A 23,060-nucleotide genomic window follows, 5' to 3' on the forward strand; every position below is an offset into this window, starting at 1 on the left:
AAATACATTTTCAATGAGACATTCACACTAAAACCGTCATGTACACATTCATACCTGTCAAGCCAGAGTTGAATATGACAGTTGGTGTGCCACTTCCTGGGAGAGGAGGAGCACAAGGAGGGGGAGGCGGCGGTAAAGGAGCAGATATCTCAATAGAATGCCCAGGAGGTGGAGGTGGGGGAGGAGGAGGAGGTGGTGGAGGAGGTGGAGGAGGCGGCGGTGGTGGTGGAGGTGCGAGAGCTGCTGATGGCCCATTAGGAACTACAGGAGAAGAGAGCGAACATGTTGGCGGAATAACTGATTAGAAGAGATAGACGATCAAGCATGTTCAACGCTGAAGATAGGAGTTGCTGTCTATGCATGGTCAGAAAGCTCTCAGATTTCATCAAAAATAGCTTAACTTGCAGAACCCTACTGTGCGATCATTTCAGTCGCATTTGCTTCAAAGGTTTCGATGTGTTTTTGCAACGTTGAGTAATGCATCACACAAATCCTTTCATAAAGTGTAGAGAGAGTGTAAATAAGTGATTCATTGTGCAGTGTAGAGAGCTTTGTTGATTATAATGAAACTTTGTGAGATCATGATGAACTCATGATAAGATAAGTGACAGCTTTTAATGATTTTTAAGGGAGTTTGTAAATGAGATATTGATTTAATACAACAGTTAAATAAACAAGAAGTTTATATTAAGTGACTTATATTGCCTGACTATAACACTATTTCCTGATTTTGCCCCATTTGATCCTCAAAAATAGTTTGAAACAACTCACAACTGAGCCGCTGCGCATTTCCATCGTTTATGAATGAACGTGCGTTTTTAAACAAATCTAGTGAGTCAAAGATTCAATGACCTATTTATAGAGACAGTCACTTGCTTTATTCCTGAATGGGCTGTTCGAATGAATCAAATGAATTAATGATTCAGTAATTAAATCAGTGACTTCCGCCACCTACTGGCAGTTTTAGTTTCATGCTTAAAGTATCCTTTCAGTTATTTAAATCATTTAATATTTCTATATTCAACATTTTATATTTAAAACATGAATTTATGAATTTGATTGCACGCATGCCAACCTAAGCCTCATTAAACATATGAAAAAACACCTACAAGCCACCTTTGTGTTCTACTGTGCCACCTCTGTTGTACAAATTAAAGGAGAAGTCCACTTCCAAAACGAAGATTCACACAAAATATATATTATGAACTGACACAGACTGGATTGCATGTGTGCACACAAATAGTAATTAAGCATTTAACAATAAATGCACTAAATCAAGTTAGCATGCTTTTATTTTTTCTAAACGTTCTTTAAGAAAAAAAAAAAACTTGTCAATCAATTAAACATTAAAATCAAATGACTGGCAATGGGTTTATGTATAACAAACTTCTGTAAAACAGGTCGCATTGCTTTTAGTTCAGGTCTTTTTCTATGTGCTTTGTTGAATTTAGAGGTTGAGCGACATGTGCTTTTCAGGCCCGACGACGATACTGATTATTACAGATCAGTAGACGGATAACTGATATTTTGAACCAACATATACTGTGTCTGGTGTAAAAATCAAAATTAATGTAAAAATTAAGAATAACAAGGGCTCTGACAAAAACGTTTCAAATGCTTTTAAATTATTTTATCGGTTTTGAGAATGACTGATACCGATAACCTTAAAAATGCTTAATATCTGCGCAGACAATCGGTTGACCCCTAGTTAAATTCAGAACCATTTTACTCAAGATGCTTTCAAACAAGATACCAAAGATAATCATAACAGATATCTAGTTCTGTCACTAAAGATTATTTTGGTAATTGAGTAATCTGTCGATTATTCTGATGATTATTCGAGTAATCGGATAATTACATTTTTTGTAGTAATAAAAACAAACTTAAGTGAACAATAGCCTTTAAAATGACTTAAAATACATATATAATAGCAATGAGACAATAATAATTAGTTCAAATATATATTATGAACTGATGTGGTGCCCTGATTCTGAACTTACAAAATGCAGTTTAAATGCGGTTTCAAACGATCCCAAATGCGGTTGTAAACAATCCCAGCCGAGGAAAAAGGGTCTTATCTAGCGAAAAGATCAGTTATTTACATTAACCAAATACAATTCAAATAATTTTTAATGTCAAACGCTCATCTTGTCTTGCTCTGCCTGAACTCTGTGTATTCTGTCTCAAGACAGTTAGGGTATGTCGAAAAACTCGTATTTTCTCCCTCAACTTCAAAAATCATTTCAAAATCATTTCAAAATCATCCTACATCGCTGCAGAAGTACTGACCCAGTCTTTGCAAAGTGAACATGCAAAGATGATCAAACACCCTTAACAAAAAAGGTCAAACAGCGATATAGGACGATTTTGAAGTTGAGGGAGAACATGAGATGGGAGTTTTTCGACACACCCTAACTGTCATGAACCGTAAAAAAAGAGTTTCAGACAAGACGAGTGTTTGACAATAAAAAGTACATAAACTCTATTATTTTTATGTTCATTACACTAGATAAGAGCCGCATTTGGGATTGTTTGAAGCCGCATTTAAACTGTATTTTGGAAGTTCAAAATCGGGGCACCATAGAAGTCCATTATATGGAGAAAAATGCTGAAATATTTTCCTCAAAAAACATACTGACGAAAGAAAGACATGAACATCTTGGATGACAAGGGGGTGAGTACATTATATGTGAATAACTGATTTGGAAGTGGACTTCTCCTTTAATTGTTAATACTGATTTCATTTGATTGGTAACTTGTTCTAATTCTGTTGTTTTAATTAGAAATTTTAAAAAGCTTATAAAATATAATTAAAAAAAATTCACATAAAAGATGACATACTTTTAATAAAGTTAGAAAAATGCCATTTCAAAATGTAAAAACAAAATTCCCCTGTAAATCACCTCAAATATCACCTCGTAATGGGAAGGCTAATTTTTGATCAGATTTTTTGATTACTGATTAAAATTACGGGTTTGGAATGACAGGGTGAGTGATTAAAGACAGAATTACAGTACTGAACTAACCCTTTAAATATTGGTTCTGCGTATCAGTTATCTGACACCTAAATCTCTGTTTACTAATTTTTTAGTCAACCATTGTTTTTACAAGCAATACAGGAACAATCCACCTAAAGCAACATGAAGTTAAATGGATAATCATCATAGTTCACGGATCAGCCCTTGTAGGATTTGCAACGGGTATTTTCAGCGTACCGTTGTCTAAGAATTGTGACAAAGTGGGCCCATTAAGAGCCTCTGTGATTTTTCATTGGGCCTGTGGGAAGGAGGCCCACCTATAAACATTTAGTTCTCAGGCTCTGTAAATTTAAGTAACGGCACTGTTTGAACCCAAGATTATTAGGCTACTCCACCCCAATTAAATAAAATTATGGCAGTCACACTGGGTAAAGCCCATAACATTAATCATCTTTAGCTGTAGAAAGTAACCATTTCATTATACCCTCATTAACTGTGCGCTGAACCATCAGATTTGTTGAAATCATTACTCACCAGAGGAACTTGCCATTGGAGGTGGTGGAGGGGGAGGCGGAGGAGGTGTGGCCATTGCTCGAAGAGTGCCAGTCTGAGATGTGCTGCCAGAGCTGTATGATGCACTAGCGCAGGCTCCGGCCAGGGCCATGGCATCAGGGCAGGGAGAAAGAGCCATGGGCTGAGGAGGTGACGGCAGCGGAGACACATCTCCTTCCCCATCTCCCTCACCTCTCACCTGGATCTGTAGACTGCCTCGGCGCTCCAACTCATGGATTTTCTTCTCCAGAGTGGACTGCCTTTGAATGGTCTCATCCTTCTCACGAACTATCCGGCGAAGCGTGTGAACTTGCGAGCTGGCGTCCCGATACACAGACTGGATTGCATGTGTGCACACAAATAGTAATTAAGCATTTAACAATAAATGCACTAAATCAAGTTAGCATGCTTTTATTTTTTCTAAACGTTCTTTAAGGAAAAAAAAAACTTGTCAATCAATTAAACATTAAAATCAAATGACTGGCAATGGGTTTATGTACAACAAACTTCTGTAAAACAGGTCGCATTGCTTTTAGTTCAGGTCTTTTTCTATGTGCTTTGTTGAATTTAGAGGTTGAGCGACATGTGCTTTTCAGGCCCGACGCCGATACTGATTATTACAGATCAGTAGACGGATAACTGATATTTTGAACCAACATATACTGTGTCTGGTGTAAAAATTAAAATTAATGTCAAAATTAAGAATAACAAGGGCTCTGACAAAAACATTTTAAATGCTTTTAAATTATTTTATCGGTTTTGAGAATGACTAATACCGATAACCTTAAAAATGCTTAATATCTGCGCAGACAATTGGTTGACCCCTAGTTAAATTCAGAACCATTTTACTCAAGATGCTTTCAAACAAGATACCAAAGATAATCATAACAGATATCTAGTTCTGTCACTAAAGATTATTTTGGTAATTGAGTAATCTGTCGATTATTCTGATGATTATTCGAGTAATCGGATAATTACATTTTTTGTAGTAATAAAAACAAACTTAAGTGAACAATAGCCTTTAAAATGACTTAAAATACATATATAATAGCAATGAGACAATAATAATTAGTTCAAATAAAGTATCAAAAGCAAGTAATCTTATGGTTTTATTGAACAAAACTGTTAAAATAATGTATTATAAACAATAGAGCTAATGTACTTTACGCATTTTAACACATGCCTGCAGAGGGCGCCAACGGCCTGACAATTGTTTTAACACTTTACTGTGTGATCAAATCCAAATGTCCACTTAATCTTAAATATTTGGCCATTTTTTATGATAGAAAAACTACAGCCACTGTAATTTCTTGAATATGTGCAAACTCAGAGTGAGGGTTTAAAGTTTTATTTTGAAATCGCAATGAACATTTAGCATATTGAGAAAGATGGATTTTTGTGTTTGCGTAGGTTTACTCAAACAGAATCGAGGAATCGGTGCAGCCCTACTGATGTCCATCACATATAAAGACTAATATCTAAAAGCATTTCTTCTTACTAACATTTGGATATTAAAACTGAATAAAATAACTAGTTAGGTTAGCTGATACATAAGACATAGTTAGCTAGTAAATCGATTTCACCATCATTTCAGACTGCTGTTAACAAGTTCTCTGACAAGCAGATGCGAGACCTGTTTTTATGGTTTGCTTAGGTGACATTCAGCATATACCCTTATTGATCAAATTATTCATTAATGATACTAAATATATCAAAATTTTAGCAATTTTTAAAATTGTTGGTCTATACAGCATGGATGATTTGCTGTGCTGATTTGACAACTGCTGCGTTGCAATAGACCTCAAATGTAAAAGAGTAGTTCACAAAAATTTACAGATAATGTACTCACCTCCTTGTCATCTAAGATGTTCATGTCTTTCTTTCTTCAGTCGTGAAGAAATTATGTTTTTTGAGGACAACAGGATTTCTCTCCATGTAATGGACTTCTATGGTGCCCCCAAGTTTGAACTTCCAAAATGCAGTTTAAATGCAGCTCCAAGGGGCTCTAAATGATCCCAGCCGGGAAAGAAGGGTCTTATCTAGCGAAAGGATCAGTTATTTTCTTAAAAAAAATAATAATAATAAATAAAACCTTAAACAACTGTCATGAACCGGAATACACAAGAGTTCACGCAGAGCAGTGTTAATTTCGTTGACGAAGACTATGACGAAAAATATTCGTCAACGAACATTTTTCACAGACGAAAACTAAATAAAAACGAAATAAAAAGTCCGATATGATGACGAAGACGATGACGAAATTTAACTGACACTTTAGTCAACGAATAAAAACGAGAGGAAAATGCTGGGGCGGGACGAATGGAGAAGAGATCCAATAAGAACTACCCTTTTGTGAGGAAATCCAATCAGAGCGAATCTTTTGAGGGCAGGTTGATCTTGGCAAAGCCATTTTCAAAAGCCGCGGTTTTCAAGTTATGAGGACGTTTGTTATACATTATATTTAGTTATACATTATACTTGGATGCACAGTCTTGGTTACAAAGCTTTGGTTAATTTAAGTTGACTTTTCTCGTTAGCAACACTCTAACGTTTTGTGCACGCGGTCCGAGGGCAGCGGTATGTCTCATGAACAGACAGACAGACAGAAATGTCAGAGCTTGGTCTAGGATGTCATATGCGTTTCATATAATTCAGGGACAATGCATATCTTTTTCAGGGAGCATGTATATTGTTCAGGGAGAGCAGGTCTTATGGTTATTTTTGTGAAAAAGGCTAATGTTTTTGACATTTAATAAAATAAATGTTTTTTATTACAACAATTAGATATGTGCCTGTATTCTCTATATGCTTCCATATATTGTAATATACTTACAATTACGTGAATTATGGAGAAAAATATGCTAATATTTGGTCTACTAAAACTAGACTAAGACTAAAAGACTTAAGACTAAACTAAGACTAAAACTCTTATGATATTTAGTCAACTAAACTAGACTAAGACTAAAAGATTTCAGATGACTAAAATAGGACTAAAACTAAATGGTGTATTATTCCAAAGACTAAGATTAAGACTAAATCAGAATTTGCTGTCAAAATTAACACTGACGCAGAGCTAGACAAGTGTTTGAGGTTAAAAAGTATATCGTTTCACTAGATAAGACCCTTCTTCCTTGGCTGGGACCATTTAGAGCCTTTTGAAGCTGCATTTAAACTACATTTTGGAAGTTCAAACTCTGGGGCACCATAGAAGTCCACTATATGGAGAACATTCCTGAAATGTTTTCCTCAAAAAACATAATTTCTTTATGACTGAAGAAAGACATGCACATCTTGGATGACAAGGAGGTGAGTACATTATCTGTAAATGTTTGTTCTGGAAACAAACTACTCCTTTAAAACTCAAAATTCACATAGTGAATATAATTTCACCAGTATTGTTCTTAACTAAAACTATTACAAACGTTTTTGTTAATTAATATTAACAAAACATACTTATATTCTATGAACAGACATGTTGGCTTGAAAGTTAAATAGAAATATAAAAAAAATGTACATGAGATTACTTTAAATGAAAACTGAAATTTGGTAGTGCAATTCAAAACATTATTAAACACTTTGGGTTCTATGTCAGGTGGTGTGATACTGACCCGGACGGCATCCAACTCTTTGTTCTTCTGCATCAACTGCTTCTCAAGTTCCACGATTTTAGACATGGCCTCATTCTCAGTTTCTAAGAGTTTGTCGGTCATCTGCCAAGATAAGAAATAGTCAGAATGAAATTGAAAGATGCTACAGAATTCAGATAACAGTTGTATTATTAATTATGTATATATATATTCAGTGTTGAAAAAAAGTTACCTTTGAAAGTCATGCATTACAATATTCCGTTACTCTATAAGAAAAGTAACTAATTTCATTCCTTAGTTACTTTTTATAGAAAGTAATGCATTATGTGTTACTTTTGTGTACTTTTTATCACATGAGCTGGGCTTACTAATTTATTTTTAATAACAAAAAACCCAAAAGTTATTTTTGGCAGGTGTAAAGGCCCTTTTACACCTAAAGTGAAATAAGCCTCAGCCTTAACGAAGTGCCAGTGCACCTCACTCCCAATTTCTCTTGACATGGAGACAGGAGAGGTGTTTGTTTGTGTTTAACGCTATACCAGTTTCTGTGGCTATTTTCATGGCGAGAAAAAGTAATGGCTAAATTATATCAAGTAAAACTGTATTTGGCTTAACTATTAAAAAATCTCTTCAAAAGGGTCTCTCAAAGGGTTAAAACCAATACAATCTAATAAAAATGGGTATAAACAATTCTGGTCCCACTGGCTGAAAATTAATGACGGGAGTGGTGTTAGTGAATAAATGAGGAAACAAAGTAAATTGCGTTACTTAGTTAAAAAGATATTTTCTTGTAAAAGTTGTGTCTGTGTTTTTGCTCACATGTGAGAGACTCTCCTCAAGTTCCTCCACACGTTCCAGGGCAGCGTTTTTAGTCTCTGCGTCCTCTAGAAGTGTCCCCACGTCAAACAAGTTATCCAAGTACGCCTGGATCTGCACTTTGAGTTTATCACTTTCAGTGTGCTTTAGCCTCTGTGTACAAAAATACACCCCAGTGACAGTAAACAACAGTGAGTTTCTGAGTGAGTGTAAAGAGAAGATACTTAAGCACTTTGAGCAATTTTCATACCTCCAGATAGTCATCCAAAGCGAGCTTAGTGAAGTCATACTGGAGATGAACTCTGAAGTTCATGTCCTCGACTGAGTGCACCACAATATTAATGAACTGCATGCACGCCACCTGAGTCACGAACAGGGAGTGATGATGAGATATGGCATCAGTAGTGGTGAGAGCTTGTCGGTTTAAAAGGCACTCCGGAGAAAAGAGGAAAGACTCTGTAATATAGACCCACCATGAAATCAATATTGTTGTCTTCATTTTTGAAGTGTTCCATCAATTTCTCAAACCTTTGGGATTCTGAGCAGACCTGAGGAACATAAAAGACATAAGTTATATTTTAATAATCCACAGAAAAACAACACTTTTTGGTTCATTTGTAATTTTGCTTTTGTTTTTAGTAGTTTTGTGAAAGTTTCTGTTAATGCATATAATTATCTATTATTTGTTTGTTTTTTTTCTTTTCTTTTTTTTCCTTTACAAATAGTCGGTTTGTTTTTATTTTGAAATGCAAATATTTTTGCATTATTACTGCACATTATTGCATGTCCTTTGCAGTTTGTAAATCTATTTGTAACTACTGCTGCATCAATTTAGCTTTGTATAGTGTATGTATACACGTATTCCACTATGCATGCAGTGTTGCCAAGTCCATGGTTTTCCAGTAAAACCGGGCTATGTTAACACTGTTGCTGCAGGGTTTTTGCAACCCCAATAACATGATATTTAGCCCCTGGAATGCAAATTTTACCAGGGGAACCCCACCAAAAATAACTTGTATTTTAGCCCCCACAATGCGATTTTTACTGTGGGATCGAATTGGTCGAACCCAATAATTCAACATATTTTGTTTTGTTTACATGAAAAGAAACAGAATGTATTAACTATGTAAAAAGTATTAGTTTTATTAAGTATTAGGGCTGTCAAGCGATTAATCGCAACAAATTGCATGCAAAATAAAAGTTGTGTTTATATAATTTATGTGTATGTGTAAAATATTTAAATATATCTACATGCAAGTGAGAGTATTTATGTATACATAAATATACACAGTACTCACACATATATTACTTAAACACATTATTTTGTTTAAGCCTGAGACAGTTTTGAGATGTAATAATAATTTCATGCAATATCAGTATTACTACACATAAAAATATAATTTTTCATTTAAAAAAAAAAATAATTGTATTCACACAGTAGTGTTGCACGATACATAGAAATTAAATTTATATTTCAAGCTCCCATTTACTCAAGTATAATTCATGATAAAGTGTTTAAGAATCTTAGAAAAACTTGTCTCTCTGAAACTGGCAGCACGTATTTTTATTTGCCAGCAACTCCTTAAAATAAAAGCTTAACAGTTTACCATTTGAAAAAGAAGAAATTATGATGAAAATAAGTACTGACATTTTACACTAAAATAAAATAATTTTGTATTATTTGATTTTTGTTTTACAGTATTTATTTAACAGCATTACATTATTTCTTAATTTTGTTTAATAGTTTTCTGATAAGATCACAATAACCTCAATCAATAATCATCATACAATCATGACAATAATTATTTTACAGTCATATAAGGCCTATGACTCAAAATGGATGAATATTTTTTTTTTGTAATAAATAAATAAATAAACCCAATTATGAACATCAACATTTGTAACTGTTTTTCCCCCTAATTCTTGCAGCCCTGAAGGAATTTCATACTCTAAAAATATTTTCAGAGTAAATTGTTTTTTTTGTTTTTACGCAGATGGACTACCTAACAAAATCAATTGCCTACATTTTAAATAGTTATTTGGTGAAAATTCTTTATATTTTGATATCACAATATATAGTACAAAATGAAATATCGTTTTTCAATATCATGTATTCCCACATCAGAGTGAAATAAACTGAATGCAAAAATGACGGAAAACGGAATATCCTCTCTTACCTCTTTGAAATGGTCAAAAGCAGCAAGGATGATCTCGTGTCCTCCTCTGACCAAACACACAGCGGCCAACAGCTCCAAAACCAGGGCTTTGGTCCTGCACAATGCAAACAAAAGCACACTTATATCAAGAAACCAAACCTGCACAAAATACTTAGTGCTACAACCACCGATAAAACATTCCAAGGAAAAATTAAGAATTCCAGATACAACCCTTAACCAATCAAGAAATCTCCAAGGGGCAGGTCAAACGGTCCTATTGGTTTTACGGTTGGCAAATTACAGAGGAATTATCCCACCCTATACAAGCAGCTATTCATAAGAGTTTTGTTTAACGGCTTTGAAAGATTCTGTATCGTGGTTTCAGGGAACAGTCTTAGTTACAAACCGTTATCTTCTATTGACCTTAATCAGCACAACTGACAGACAATTCATCTATTTATAGCTAAAGTTTCCAAAGAACAGCCCTTCTAAAAAAGGTCTTTGATCAAATGTAATAGCTTAAGGGTTTGGATGAAAGCCTTGACAGATAAGAGAGAGTTCTCATCAACCATCCGAGAGGTTTAAACACAGAAACTGGAGAAACGTTTCAGGGCAATGATTAATGTTTTCACATATATGCTGGTTAAGAGAAACCAGTATATACTGTGTGTAGTTACCTGGGATTTTTGTTGTTAAGGCTCAGAGCAATTTCATTGACAGCATGGGGATGGGACATAACCATGTTGAAGCCATACTTCAGACAAGTGATATAGAAAAAGGAAAATGATTGAGATTAAAATTTTGTTTTTGAATTCAGGTGTTCTTAAAAATCACATTTCATAATCGCTTACCTGATAGTTCATAATAGCTCTGAGACACATGATGCAGACATGAACATCATCTTTTTTACACACAAGACGTGAATTCTTCAGAGTTCTGCGACTGGGCAAAGTGTTAGACCTGAGAAAGCATCATAATGTTACGGGCGGTTCAATTTTCAGCATTGATAACAAACATGCTTGTGTCTGTTTGTGTGCGTCTACCTTATGGAGTGCCGTGTGGATCGTGGTATGCTGCTGCCGCTGACCGGTGATGGAAGATTACTGTCGCCATGGAGATCTTCTATTGACCTGCTCCAAGGGGTCTCTACAGAAGTCTCACCTGTGGTACTCTCTGTTACATCTCCATCAAACCTAGGAGGGAATAAGGGTGTTTAAAGCATAAACAATAAATGATGTATAGATTGTGTATTATGTTAAAAATACTACAAAACACCTTGTGCTCCCAACACCTCCTTGCTGAGAAAGTGTATTTCAGTCACATTTTGGGCTCAATCACACTTAATAGTGTTATTTGTTACCTGTTAAAGCAACAAATGACTTTTGTCTTCTAAATTTGGTTATATTTCACTGCTAATGCTCATACGGCTGGCTTTTGATATTATAGAACACTCAGGTTTAAGAATCCTGTTGACATTTATGGACCAGTCTGGTTTAGCTCCGGTTTAGCTCCTGTCTGTCAGATTGATACCCATTGTATGTGTGTGTGAGTGTACATAAAAGAACAACCATCCAAACAATGTAAAATATGGTATGCCACAAGGTTCTGTTTTAGGCCCAGTGTTGTTTTCCTTGTATATGCTTCCGTCTAGTGTTGTCACGATACCAAAATTTCGACTTCGATACCATACTTGACTAAAATATCACAATACTACTACTGAACTGATACTATTTTAAAGGTTACATTAAAAAAAAATTAAAAAGCATGTCTAATTAATTGAAATCATGAAACTTGCAGAATTTACCAGCAATTTATTAAAAGTTTAACAGAAATGACATGTTTTTAAGGCCTTATTTTCTCAAATTCAGTTTTGTTTGTGAATCTCTGTTTTCCATTCATTTTCTGGATTCTATTTTAATCGTTTCATTACATTTTAATAATCAAAAGCATGTCTAATGAATTTATAAAGGATAATTTGATTTGATAAAGAATTAATTTATTATAGGCTATTTTTTTTTCAGACATACCAGCTGAAAAAAAGCTACGGGAATACTTTTTGTGTGCAAAGAAAACAAAAATAACTTTATTCAACATATTAAAGTCATTGTTTTTGTTTTCTTTGCACACAAAAAGTATTCTCGCAGCTTCATAAAATCAAGGTTGAACCACTGATGTCACATGGACTAATTTAAACGGGTGCACTGTAACGTGTTCATGCTTCATTAAAATAAATTAATAATAATTTAAAAAAACAAAAAAAAAACACATTATTTTTATTCTACACTGCTTTTCTGTTCTCCTATAAAATGGTCGGTTACCTTCAAGTTCTTCCCTCAGAAATTTGCAATGGGATCAGATTGGTTAGCTGGCCCAGTGAGTTCTGATTCGCTAACCGCCTAGTGCATTTACTGTCCCCTAAAAATAACTCAACATTCAGCCATTATTGTCAACAGCTGACAACAAAAGTAAGTACACCCTAAGTGAACTTGTCAAAACTGTGTCCAAAGTGTCAATGTTTTGTGTCAAACCACTGTTATCTAGCACTGCCTTAATCATTCTGTGCATGGAATTCACCAGAGCTGCACAGGTTGTTGCTGGGATCCCCTTCAAATCCTCTATAATGACATCAATTAGCTGCTGGATGTTAGACACACGGTGCTTCTCCACCTTCCGTTTGAGGATGCCCCATAGGTGCTTAATAGGGTTCAGGTCAGATCACCTTCACCTGCACCTTCCTCAGCAAGGCAATTGTCATCTTTGTTGTGTGTTTGGGGTCATTATCATGTTGCAAAACTTCAGTTTGGCCCAGGTTCTGAAGGGAAGGCATCATGTTGCTTCAGAAAAGTTACTGTACATAATGGAATCCATGTTTCCCTGAATGAACCACAGCTACCCAGTACCAGCAGCACTCATGCAGCCCCAGACCATGATGCTACCACCACCATGCTTGACTGTAGGAGAGACACAATTTTCTTGGTACTCCTCACCAGGGCATCACCACACATGCTGGAAACCATCTAAGCCAAACAAGTTTATCTTAATATCATCAGACCATAGGACATGCTTCCAGTAATTCATGCTCTTGGACAGGTTTGTCTTCAGCAAACTGTTTGCGGGGTTTCTTGTAAGCCAGCTTCAGAAGAGGCTTCCTTCTCGGATGACGCCAATGCAAACCGACTTGTTGCAGTGTGCAGCGTACGGTCTGAGCACTAGCAAGCCGACCTTCTACTTCTGCAACTTCTAATGCAATGCTGACAGCACTTATGCATCTGATTTTTGAAGCCAGGTTCTGCACCTGACGCACAGAACAAGTACTCAACTTCTTGATCGACACTTGCAAGGCCTATTCCGAATGGAACCTGTCTTGGAAAACCTCTGCATGACCCTGGCCACAGTACTGTAACTCAGTTTCAGGTTGTTACTGAACCCCTTATAGCCTAGGCCATCTTTGTGGAGAGCAACAAATCTAATTCTCAAATCTTCTTTGCCATGAGGTGCCTTGTTGAACATCCAGTGGTCAGTATGAGAGAACTGTACTCAAAGCACCAAATTTTAACTGCTCTAATACAAGATACACACCTTTGTATGGTCCTGTCAAGCAGACAAAAACATAAACATGATGTATAGGACATGTGGCTTTGCATGGTTAAATGACATGAGGCCGTTATCACTTAGGGAGAGGGTGCAGTTATACACTGCTATCGGCATATGTTGAAGTAGATTCGTCTCTTGTCTTATCTCTGAGAGAATACGCACCGTTAATGCAACATTAGAAAATTTTGTCAGTTTTTTTACTTTCGCTTTCTGTATAGTTAAGATGTTTTGCTGGTGCATAACTAATGCGCAGTTTTCACATTTCTTGTGTGATATCCATTGACTTGCCTTTGTGGTTTAAAACAGAAATATTGCGACGTAACCTCAAACCCCCATGCACGTGTATCTTAAATGCGGGGAGACATGAAAGAGGAATCAACTCGGTATACCGTGCTGTCTGAAACAACAGTGGCTTGTGCACTCTTCGGGTGTGTGCAAGAACAGAGCGTTAAGTAACAAATTGAGTTCTGTTTCGTTTCTTCTTCTTGGTTTTAAATAGCTTGAACATGTAAACTAATCTGCAAATCACATGCCGAACGGTGGGGTCTGGACCTGGTTCGTACTATCACGGATGAACTGCGATCCGTTTAAGCCCTATTAGATTATATGACAGATCAGAGCAATATTTTATTTACTAATTTAACATGAAATCATCAAAATGTTACTCCATATCAATCGCATACAACGAAAGTACAGAATAATTACAGCAATCATTTACACACAATAAATAACAGAGCATCATATCTATATAAATTTCCCCCAGAACGTTCTCGTGACCCGGTAGAAATTCTTCCATGGCCCGGTAGTGGGTCGCGACCCAGTGGTTGGGGACCTTTGCCTTTAAGAACCCAAACCCAAAGAAAAAGTAAATCAAGATGAAAAAGAAAGAAGATGAGCATTTCCCTACATGGCTCTTTCTTAGCCTTTGGAATGACATCCCTAACACCGTTCAGAACTTAGACAAACTCTATTTAAGTCTGGACTTTTAACTCGTCTGTTTAGCCAGGCATATAGTTAAATCCCTTTAGTCGGCTTCTAATCCTGCTACACTTATTCAGTAGGCTGGCAACTATTGATCCCTTCTTTATTAGAAGCACAAACATTACTCTCATTTCTTTTCTTTGCCTATACCTTAGTACACCCATGCCGAGTTTCATTAGACCCTGTCATGCCCAATACCCAGGCTCAGCATCAATCCACACTTGAACTTTTGCAGTATTTTATTTAACCTTCATTTATCATTAGAGCACAAATTAAGATATTTATGAAGACATCTGAGAGCTTTCTGGCCCTGCATAGACAGCAATGCAACTACCACGTTCAAGGTCCAGAAAGGTAGTAAGGATATCGTTAAAATGGTCCACGTGACATGAGTGGTTCAACTGTATTTTTCTGAAGCTACGAAAATACTTTTTGTGCACAAAGAAAACAAACATAACTCATTAACAAGTCATTATTTTTGTTTAGTGCGTACAAAAGTATTCTTGTAGCTTAAAAAGTTGAACTACAGATACTATTTTAGTAATGTCCTTACTACCTTTCTGGGCCTTGAATGTGGTAATTACACTGCTGTAATTACACTTTGTCAGAAAGCTCTTGAATTTCAATTTGTGTTCTGAAGATGAACAAATGTCTTACAAGTCTGGAACTACATAATTAATGACAATTTTTATATTTGAGTGAACTATCCCTTTAAGCTAAAATGGTGATCATATCACAAGATGCTGAAACACTGTTTTCAGTTTTCTGTAATCAAATTAATTGTATTGCTTTTGTGCTGACCTCAAATATAAACCCTGCACATTTCCATTCATCAAACCTTCTGTCAACGCTAAACGAGGCACTTATTTAATTCATCACCCTTCTTTCATTTGTCAAAAACAACCTAGCAGTATGGGGGTGACACGATTTTAGCAACAACAGTCAAATGTTGTGACAACCCCTACCAATTTCAAAGCGTTCTGAGGTGGTAAGCGAAAGCAAAAGACAGCAGGAAAGACAAAAATGAAGATTGACAAGCAAAAGAGCTACTTACGTGACAGCATACTGTGCAAAAGACAGGTACTCCACCAGAACATCAAGCCCTTTGTTATCCTCATTGAGAAACTCTCTCACCCACCTGAGTGAAGAACAAAACATTTAATAGCCTTTCGCCAACTGAATACGTCAAAAGAAACCTTTCACAGTTTTATAATGAACTTCATTCATGTTACTGTGAGGTTGATTCATTGGACATGTGACTCACCCGATGTGATTGGTCCTAAGAGATATCTCCAGCTCTCTGAGCACCTGAGTTGACTCTTGAACTCGCCTTCTAAATTTCTGTGAAGAAAGAGGAAGAGATGTCCACTTCTGAGTATGTACTTGATTTGGTTGGAAAGTAGCAAATGCCAATCTTTTATCATCAACTTTTTGATGATAAGTGAGTGTGAAATATTTACTTGCTAATAAGTTGTCAACTTCTTTTAGAAGTTTTATTTTTTCACATCTTTTTTCCCCATCACAAGAGTGCTATTACAATTCCAACCTTGAAGGAAACTATCAACATCCAATTTTTAGAAAACCTTATTTATTTACATTTATGAATTTAGCATTATTAATATTTCACATTTACACACACCAGACTTCCTAGCATCCTCTTGTTGCCCTCTACAACTGCAGTTTAAAAGCCCCTACATTCGAGGAATTGTATTCTAATTGTTTTAATATAAGTGTTATATGACTATATGGATATACTGTACATTCAATAAGGATTTCTGGATAGGCTATTAAAAATCAGAGGTTGGTGTTTCTTTTATTACTTCACAAGAGAAAACAATAGTTTCATTTATAAAAATGACCCTGTTCAAAAGTTCATACATACACTTGATTCTTAATTGTTGTTACTTCAATGATCCACAGCTGTTTTTTTATTCTTTTTTTTTGTGATAGTTGTTCATGAGTCCCTTGTTGGTCCTGAACAGTTAAAGTGCCCACTGTTCTTCAGAAAAATCCTTCAGGTCCCACAAATTCATTGGTTTTTCAGTATTTTTGTGTATTTGAACCTTTTCCAAAAAGGACTGTATTACTTTGAGATTCGTCTTTTCACACTGAGGACAACTGAGGAACTAATATGCAACTATTACAGAAGGTTCAAATGCTCACTGATGCTCCAGAACGAAAAACGATGCATTAAGAGCCAGGGGTGTAAACTTTTGAACAGAATAAAGATGTGTACATTTTTCTTATTTTGCCTAAATATCATAATTGTTTCATTTAGTACTGTCCTTCAGAAGCTACAGACGATACATGTTTCCCAGGAGACAAGTTAAATTTATCCTGATCTTCAAATTCAAATAGTTTTCACCCCCAGGCTCTTAATGCACTTCCTTCTGAACCATCAGTGAGCATTTGAACCTTCCGTAATAGCTGCATATGAGTGAATTTTGACCTCAACTGTACATGTACATACTATCTACTAAATACTTACTGCAAGTGCCTTGCTTAAGGGCACAATGATGATCACCCCTTGCAGAGTTTGAATGTACAACCTAAATCTTTAAACATTGTGGTCTATTAATATAGAAGACAAAAAGCCATTGAGACAATCTGCATAGACAGGAAACTCACCTTCCTGGTGACGGCAGGGTCGAGAAAGCTTCTGAGCTTCTGGATGTACGTATGGGGAGGATTCTTCACTTGGAATCGTTCCTGTAGACACGCAAATGATGCTATATTTCTATTATTCATATTTAACACTCCTCTTGAAGCAAGTTCAATCCCCTCCCCAACTTCAACATAAAACATTAACTAAGCAAACCTTCTTTTCTGTCCGGTTATCCTCTGATCTAATTCCCAATCATTCAACTCCTCGCAGAGTCTCACTTTTACCAAATCACTTCTGAACCACATTTCAGCCTTGAAAGCATCATGGCAATCACTGAGATATGATCATCCATTATTTAGACAGCAGGCATTTCACACTCTTTCACCTCAACAAACATTTCCACAGTCAGCCATGTTCTCCTTCTCTTACGTCAGTGTAGCCATGGTGACATGATAGGGTGGATGTAGAGAGAATGTATTAATAAAGAATGTGTTTACGTGGTGCTGTTATGATAATGGAACTTTCCTCTGTGAATACGTATTAGGGCGATTATATAGCTGTACTCATTTTAAACTCGGATCAATTTAAAAAGTTCTAAAGGTTTACAGGAAATACAACAGAATAGAGGTCAGAGGTTGCGTCATTTAACCAACTTTAAAAAACTTAATGGATAATTAAATATCCTTTCTGTCATTGTGAAAGATAATAAAAGATAACTCAGTTAAACTGCTTTATTGGAATCATTCTTAAACTAAAGGACTCTAACAGGAATTAAAGGAGAAGTTCACTTTTAGAATGAAAATTTCCTTATAATTTACTCACCCATGTCATTCATGTTTATGTCTTTCTTCTTTAGATGCAAAGAAATGAAGGTTTTTGAGGAAAACATTCCAGGATTTTTCTCCATATAGTGGACTTCAATGGGAGCCAATGGGTTGAAGGTTCAAATTGCAGTTTCAATGCAGATTTAAAGCGCTCTACACAATTCCACCCGAGAAATAAGGGTCTTATCTAGCGAAATGATCAGTCATTTTCTTAAAAAAAATAACAATTTATATACTTATTAACCACAAATGCTCATCTTGCACTAACTCTGCAATACACATGCGGGTCTTCATGCATTACGTAATCACGTTGGAAAAGTCACATGCGGTTAGTTCTTCAACCTGCAACTCTGAAATATCATTGTTTTACCTTTTACGACTGACTTTATTTGAACGTTCGCTTTGTAAACACTCGGTCGGTACTTGCGCCTAAGACACACATGCGTGATTACGTAATGCGTGAGGTTGACCTAGTGCAAAATGACCATTTGTGGTTAAAAAAGTATATAAATTTGTATTTTTCTTAGAAAATTACCTAACGTTTCATGAGATAAGACTCTTATTCCTTGGCTGAGATCGTGCAGAGCCCTTTGAAGCTGCAATGAAACTGCAATTTGAACTTTCAACCCACTGATCACCATTGAAGTCCACTATATAGAGAAAAAACCTGAAACGTTTTCCTCAAAAACCTTAATTTCTTTTCGACTGAAAAAAGAAAGACATGAATATCTTGGATGACATGGGGGTGAGTAAATTCTGGAATTTCATTCTTAAAGTGAACTAATCCTTTAAAACAAAGCCGATGAAGTTTTAATGGGACCACGCAAAAAAAAGACCTGTAGAGGCATGGATAGAAATGAGAGGTCTTAAGTGTATTCCATTTGTTATTTAATCATTTGACCAGAGCACAAGTCCCTGTTGTCTTTTTTCCACTGAATAAAAACTAAAGAAACCACAACAGAGCACCTGGTAGGACTAAAAGAGCTCCTGTCACAGAGGTTCTTATGAAAGGCCATTTAAGACATATTTCGAACTTTATTCGCGAGCACACACAATCAAAGCATTCACACACACGATCAAACTCTCTCCCATACACTACTATACTGTCTCTCACACACTAGCAAAACTTTCACACGCACAACTCTCTATCAAACTCTCTTTCGCAAACTACCAAACTCACTCACACATGCGCGATCAAACTCTCTCTCGCACAGTATGTTTTGATCGTTTGTTTTTCAATTTAAAATGAAATAAGAAAAAACAAGAAAATGGCTCATTTAATCATTTTTGTTTGTTCAGAAAAACAAAAAAAGTTTTGGCTATTCATTTAAAAGTAAGGGGAAAATCCAAAGGTCTTTCAATTAGGCTATTTGTGTTACAATGCAGATCATGATGTCTTATTTGTTCGGTTAATAATAAATAATGTTAATAATAACAGATCAAACTGTGGGGGAAGATATGAAAATTAAACATTAAAGATCAAAATATCACTGATGCTGACAGTGTTACAGGTTAACTGTTGAGCACATAATGTTATTGGCTTCTTCCATTACATTTGGTTGGAGAGTCAAGTCAATTTTTTTTTAAATTGTAGATTACAAACTGTACTTAGTTGGTAATCTAGTGTAAATATATAATACAGCATGAAATGGCAGTTTTTTGTTTAAACATTATTTATTTTAAATGCTAATATTTTTTTTTCCTTGGGCCCACCAGGGAAAAAAACGTGAACACAGTGAAACACCAACTTTTCACAAGTCTAAGCGTTATTTATTATCTAGCTATTTATCAACAATTTACTTAAGGGTCTAGACTTTAGGTTGTGCACACTAAATCCTGGCAAAATGAAACGTTCCCGTGGCTATAATGCAGTACAGTAAAAATTAAATTCTCTATCCTCTGTACCTTCAGCCGATTTGCATTACAGTATCTGCACTGACCATCGCTTGTACAAAACTGAGCATAATGTCTAAAAGAAAAGTTATGACTTGACTGAACATTAATCTTTGCTTCTTTGCGCTGTCTAGTGGGTAGCGCAGCTTCATCACTTTTAGATTTAAATCCATACAGCAAAATAAAACAGATTGGGTGCAGATTAATATTTCTGAAATAAATATTTCCATGAAACGCGTTAGGTTGTACAGAAGAAAGCCCAGTCAGAGGACTATCATTCTGTTAAAAAAAAACTAAACTCCCTCTCAAAATTGTTATTTTATTCAAACTTGTTTGAATAATGATGTGATTTTCTTTCTGCTTTACCTATTTTATCTTTTTCTTTGTTTATTTTATTTTGATGTCATTTATTTTATTGCCCTTGTATGTTCATTGTTCTAATTAATGTGCAATAAAAATTAAAAAATGAAAATAAATAAATAAATAAAGGACTATTGTTTTGTTGAAAGGGAACAGAGGAACAGCTAATGATGAAAAGAAAGTCGTTTATCCGTTTTCCACCCGTGAACTAAAAAAAAAAAAAAAAAAAAATTGAACAGAAAAGTTTTTCTGACCAAACAGAAAAACGAAAAGGAGCCATTTTCTCGTTTCTTATTTCATTTCAAATTGAAAAACAAACATTCCAAACGTACTGTGCGAGAAAGAGTTTGATAGTGCATGAGTTTGAAAGCTTTATGCTGTGTGAATGTGTGTTTGAGAGACAGTTTGATAGTGCAGTGTATGGGAGAGAGTTTGTAGTGTATGGGAGAGAGTTTGATGTTGTGTGTGAATGCTTTGTGTGTGCACGAATAAAGGTTAAAATATATGTGACCCTGGACCACAAAACCAGTCTTAAGTCGCTGGGGTTTATTTGTAGCAATAGCCAAAAATACATTGTATGGGTCAAAATTATTGATTTTTCTTTTATGGTTCCATAAAGATATTTTGTAAAATTCCTACTGTAAATGTATGAAAACTTAATTTTTGATTAGTCATATACATTTTTAAGAACATTATTTGAAGAACTTTAAAGGCGGTTTTCTCAGTATTTTGATTTTTTGCACCCTCAGATTCCTGATTTTTAAATAGTTGTATTTTGACCAAATATTGCCCTGTCCTAACAAACCATACATCAATGGAAAGCTTATTTATTCAGCTTTCATATGATGTATAAATCTCAATTTAGAAAAAAATGACCCTTATGACTGGTTTTGTGATCCAGGGTTACATAGGTCTTAAACGGCCTCTCATAGGTTCTTGTGATATCAATGTCACAAAAATATCAAACATTACAATACTATGTTGAACACTGTATACACATTGTAACTGGATTTTGTTTTTGACATTTTATATTTTTTGTAAGTCAAAGGGGGTTTAGGGTGTCATGGACATGGGTTGTCTTTTTTACATTTTAAAGAAGTATTACCCTGTAAAGCCTGACTTAGAAAATAATGGTCAAATTGTTAAATTAAAATAGAACAGGAACAGACAACATAACAAAAAAAAAAAGTTTTATTTAGAGCCATAAACTGAGGAAAAATATGAAATTTGGTTCAGTTGTTGATATTTACATGGCCAAAAGGTGAGGATGAAATTCTGATAGCTTGTAATGTAAATCAATAAGATCTTTATAACATTATAGCAGACTAATTAGATAAAATGCACACTCTCTATCTCCCAGTGGTATGATGGTATTATACTTTATGATTGAAGCTTTGTAGTTTTTATTCTCAGAGGCAAAACATTTACTGTAATGCAGCACAAAGATGACTGAGGAACGTACAATTTCCTCAATAGCCTGATGTATCATATTTAATGCTCACATATTAATATGATTTTTCTACCTTTTAATTAATTTTTTGTTTTAAAAAGCATTAATAATCAAGTTGCTTCAGTCTAGTAAGTGTTCACCTTAAAATATTACAAAGAATATAAATTTCATAAAAATCATTACAGTTCGCAACAAAAGACAAGTAACACAACCTGATGGAGGACTTTTTTTTTTTTTGAATTTTACTAAAAGGCCTTTTACTTGCTAAAAAAAAATAAATAACCTATCAATCAGACAAATGGCAAAAGGCATGTAGTAGATTTTGTACAACAGGTTTTCCAGCAAAGTTTTGAACATGTTCATAATTTAGAGGCCATGAAACTTGCTCATCAAGTATGCTACAGTAGGATTTATAGAGCTAAAGACAGTTGTAACAACCTCTGACTAAGATATGGTTATATAACAGTTCTGTAAAATTGCTTTCTGTCTTATCTGAGACTTATTATGCAGAATGCATATAAACAGACTCTCTCACCTGATCACAAATCAGCTCCCATTTTTTTTCATTGTCATACTGTCTGAGGAGCCTCACTTTATCCGGAGGAAGGTTCATAGAGTTCTGAGAAACACAGAGAGAGAGTGTTAACATTCTTTTTTCTCATACGTTTGAAGGCATTCTGCACATAACATGTTCATCAAAAACACAGGTGATGAAAAGCTAAATAGCTAGTCTTTGAAATTCCTGAGACACCAGGGATTTTTCTTGCAAAAGTTGTTGAAAAACAGACGTCATCAGCAGTGTATATCCAGTTTACTATTTTGTCCCATTTCTGATCAAAGTTCAAATCTGGTTTCAGTCTGAACAGACTAAATATCTTAAGAACAGCCACACTCTCATCTGCAGAATATAAACATCTGCAATTTCATACAGAACATCAGCAGCAGCATTTAGAAAACTATGAATTTAAACTTTCATGACAATGCCTCCCTAAAAGTATAGTTCACTCAAAAAATGGAAATTTGCTGAAAATCCAAGATGATGTTTGTTTCTTAATCAGAAGATATTTGCAGAAATATAACACTACATCACTTGCTCACCAATAGATCCTCTGTAGTGAATAGGTGCTGTCAAAATTAACGTTCAAACGCATCACAGTGATCCACAAGTATCTAGTCTCCGACTCTAGTCCATCAATTAACATCTTGTGAAGTAAAAACTTCACTGTGTTCATTATGAAACAAAACCAATATTAATGTGTTCCTG

The 23,060-nt window shown here is 35.2% G+C and overlaps 1 protein-coding gene across 4 annotated transcripts in view; it reads right to left on the minus strand.

The window, feature by feature from the left end:
• The window catches only part of fmnl2b (formin-like 2b), a 36,342-nt gene that overhangs the window by 10,783 nt on the left and 2,499 nt on the right, over positions 1 to 23,060 (minus strand). For all 4 annotated transcript variants that reach the window (XM_051112970.1, XM_051112971.1, XM_051112967.1 and 1 more), the window contains exons 2-15: positions 22,332 to 22,415; positions 17,293 to 17,373; positions 15,929 to 16,005; positions 15,719 to 15,802; positions 11,133 to 11,282; positions 10,941 to 11,049; positions 10,767 to 10,843; positions 10,111 to 10,204; positions 8,407 to 8,481; positions 8,184 to 8,294; positions 7,937 to 8,086; positions 7,139 to 7,240; positions 3,513 to 3,867; positions 55 to 261 (exon numbers count right to left, since the gene is read on the minus strand). In XM_051112970.1, the coding sequence (XP_050968927.1) occupies positions 55 to 261; positions 3,513 to 3,867; positions 7,139 to 7,240; positions 7,937 to 8,086; positions 8,184 to 8,294; positions 8,407 to 8,481; positions 10,111 to 10,204; positions 10,767 to 10,843; positions 10,941 to 11,049; positions 11,133 to 11,282; positions 15,719 to 15,802; positions 15,929 to 16,005; positions 17,293 to 17,373; positions 22,332 to 22,415 (1,756 nt within the window). The remainder of the gene's footprint in view (positions 1 to 54; positions 262 to 3,512; positions 3,868 to 7,138; positions 7,241 to 7,936; positions 8,087 to 8,183; positions 8,295 to 8,406; positions 8,482 to 10,110; positions 10,205 to 10,766; positions 10,844 to 10,940; positions 11,050 to 11,132; positions 11,283 to 15,718; positions 15,803 to 15,928; positions 16,006 to 17,292; positions 17,374 to 22,331; positions 22,416 to 23,060) is intronic.

The sequence above is a fragment of the Labeo rohita genome, chromosome 6 (assembly GCF_022985175.1).
Source record: "Labeo rohita strain BAU-BD-2019 chromosome 6, IGBB_LRoh.1.0, whole genome shotgun sequence".
Classification (NCBI taxonomy): Eukaryota; Metazoa; Chordata; class Actinopteri; order Cypriniformes; family Cyprinidae; genus Labeo; species Labeo rohita.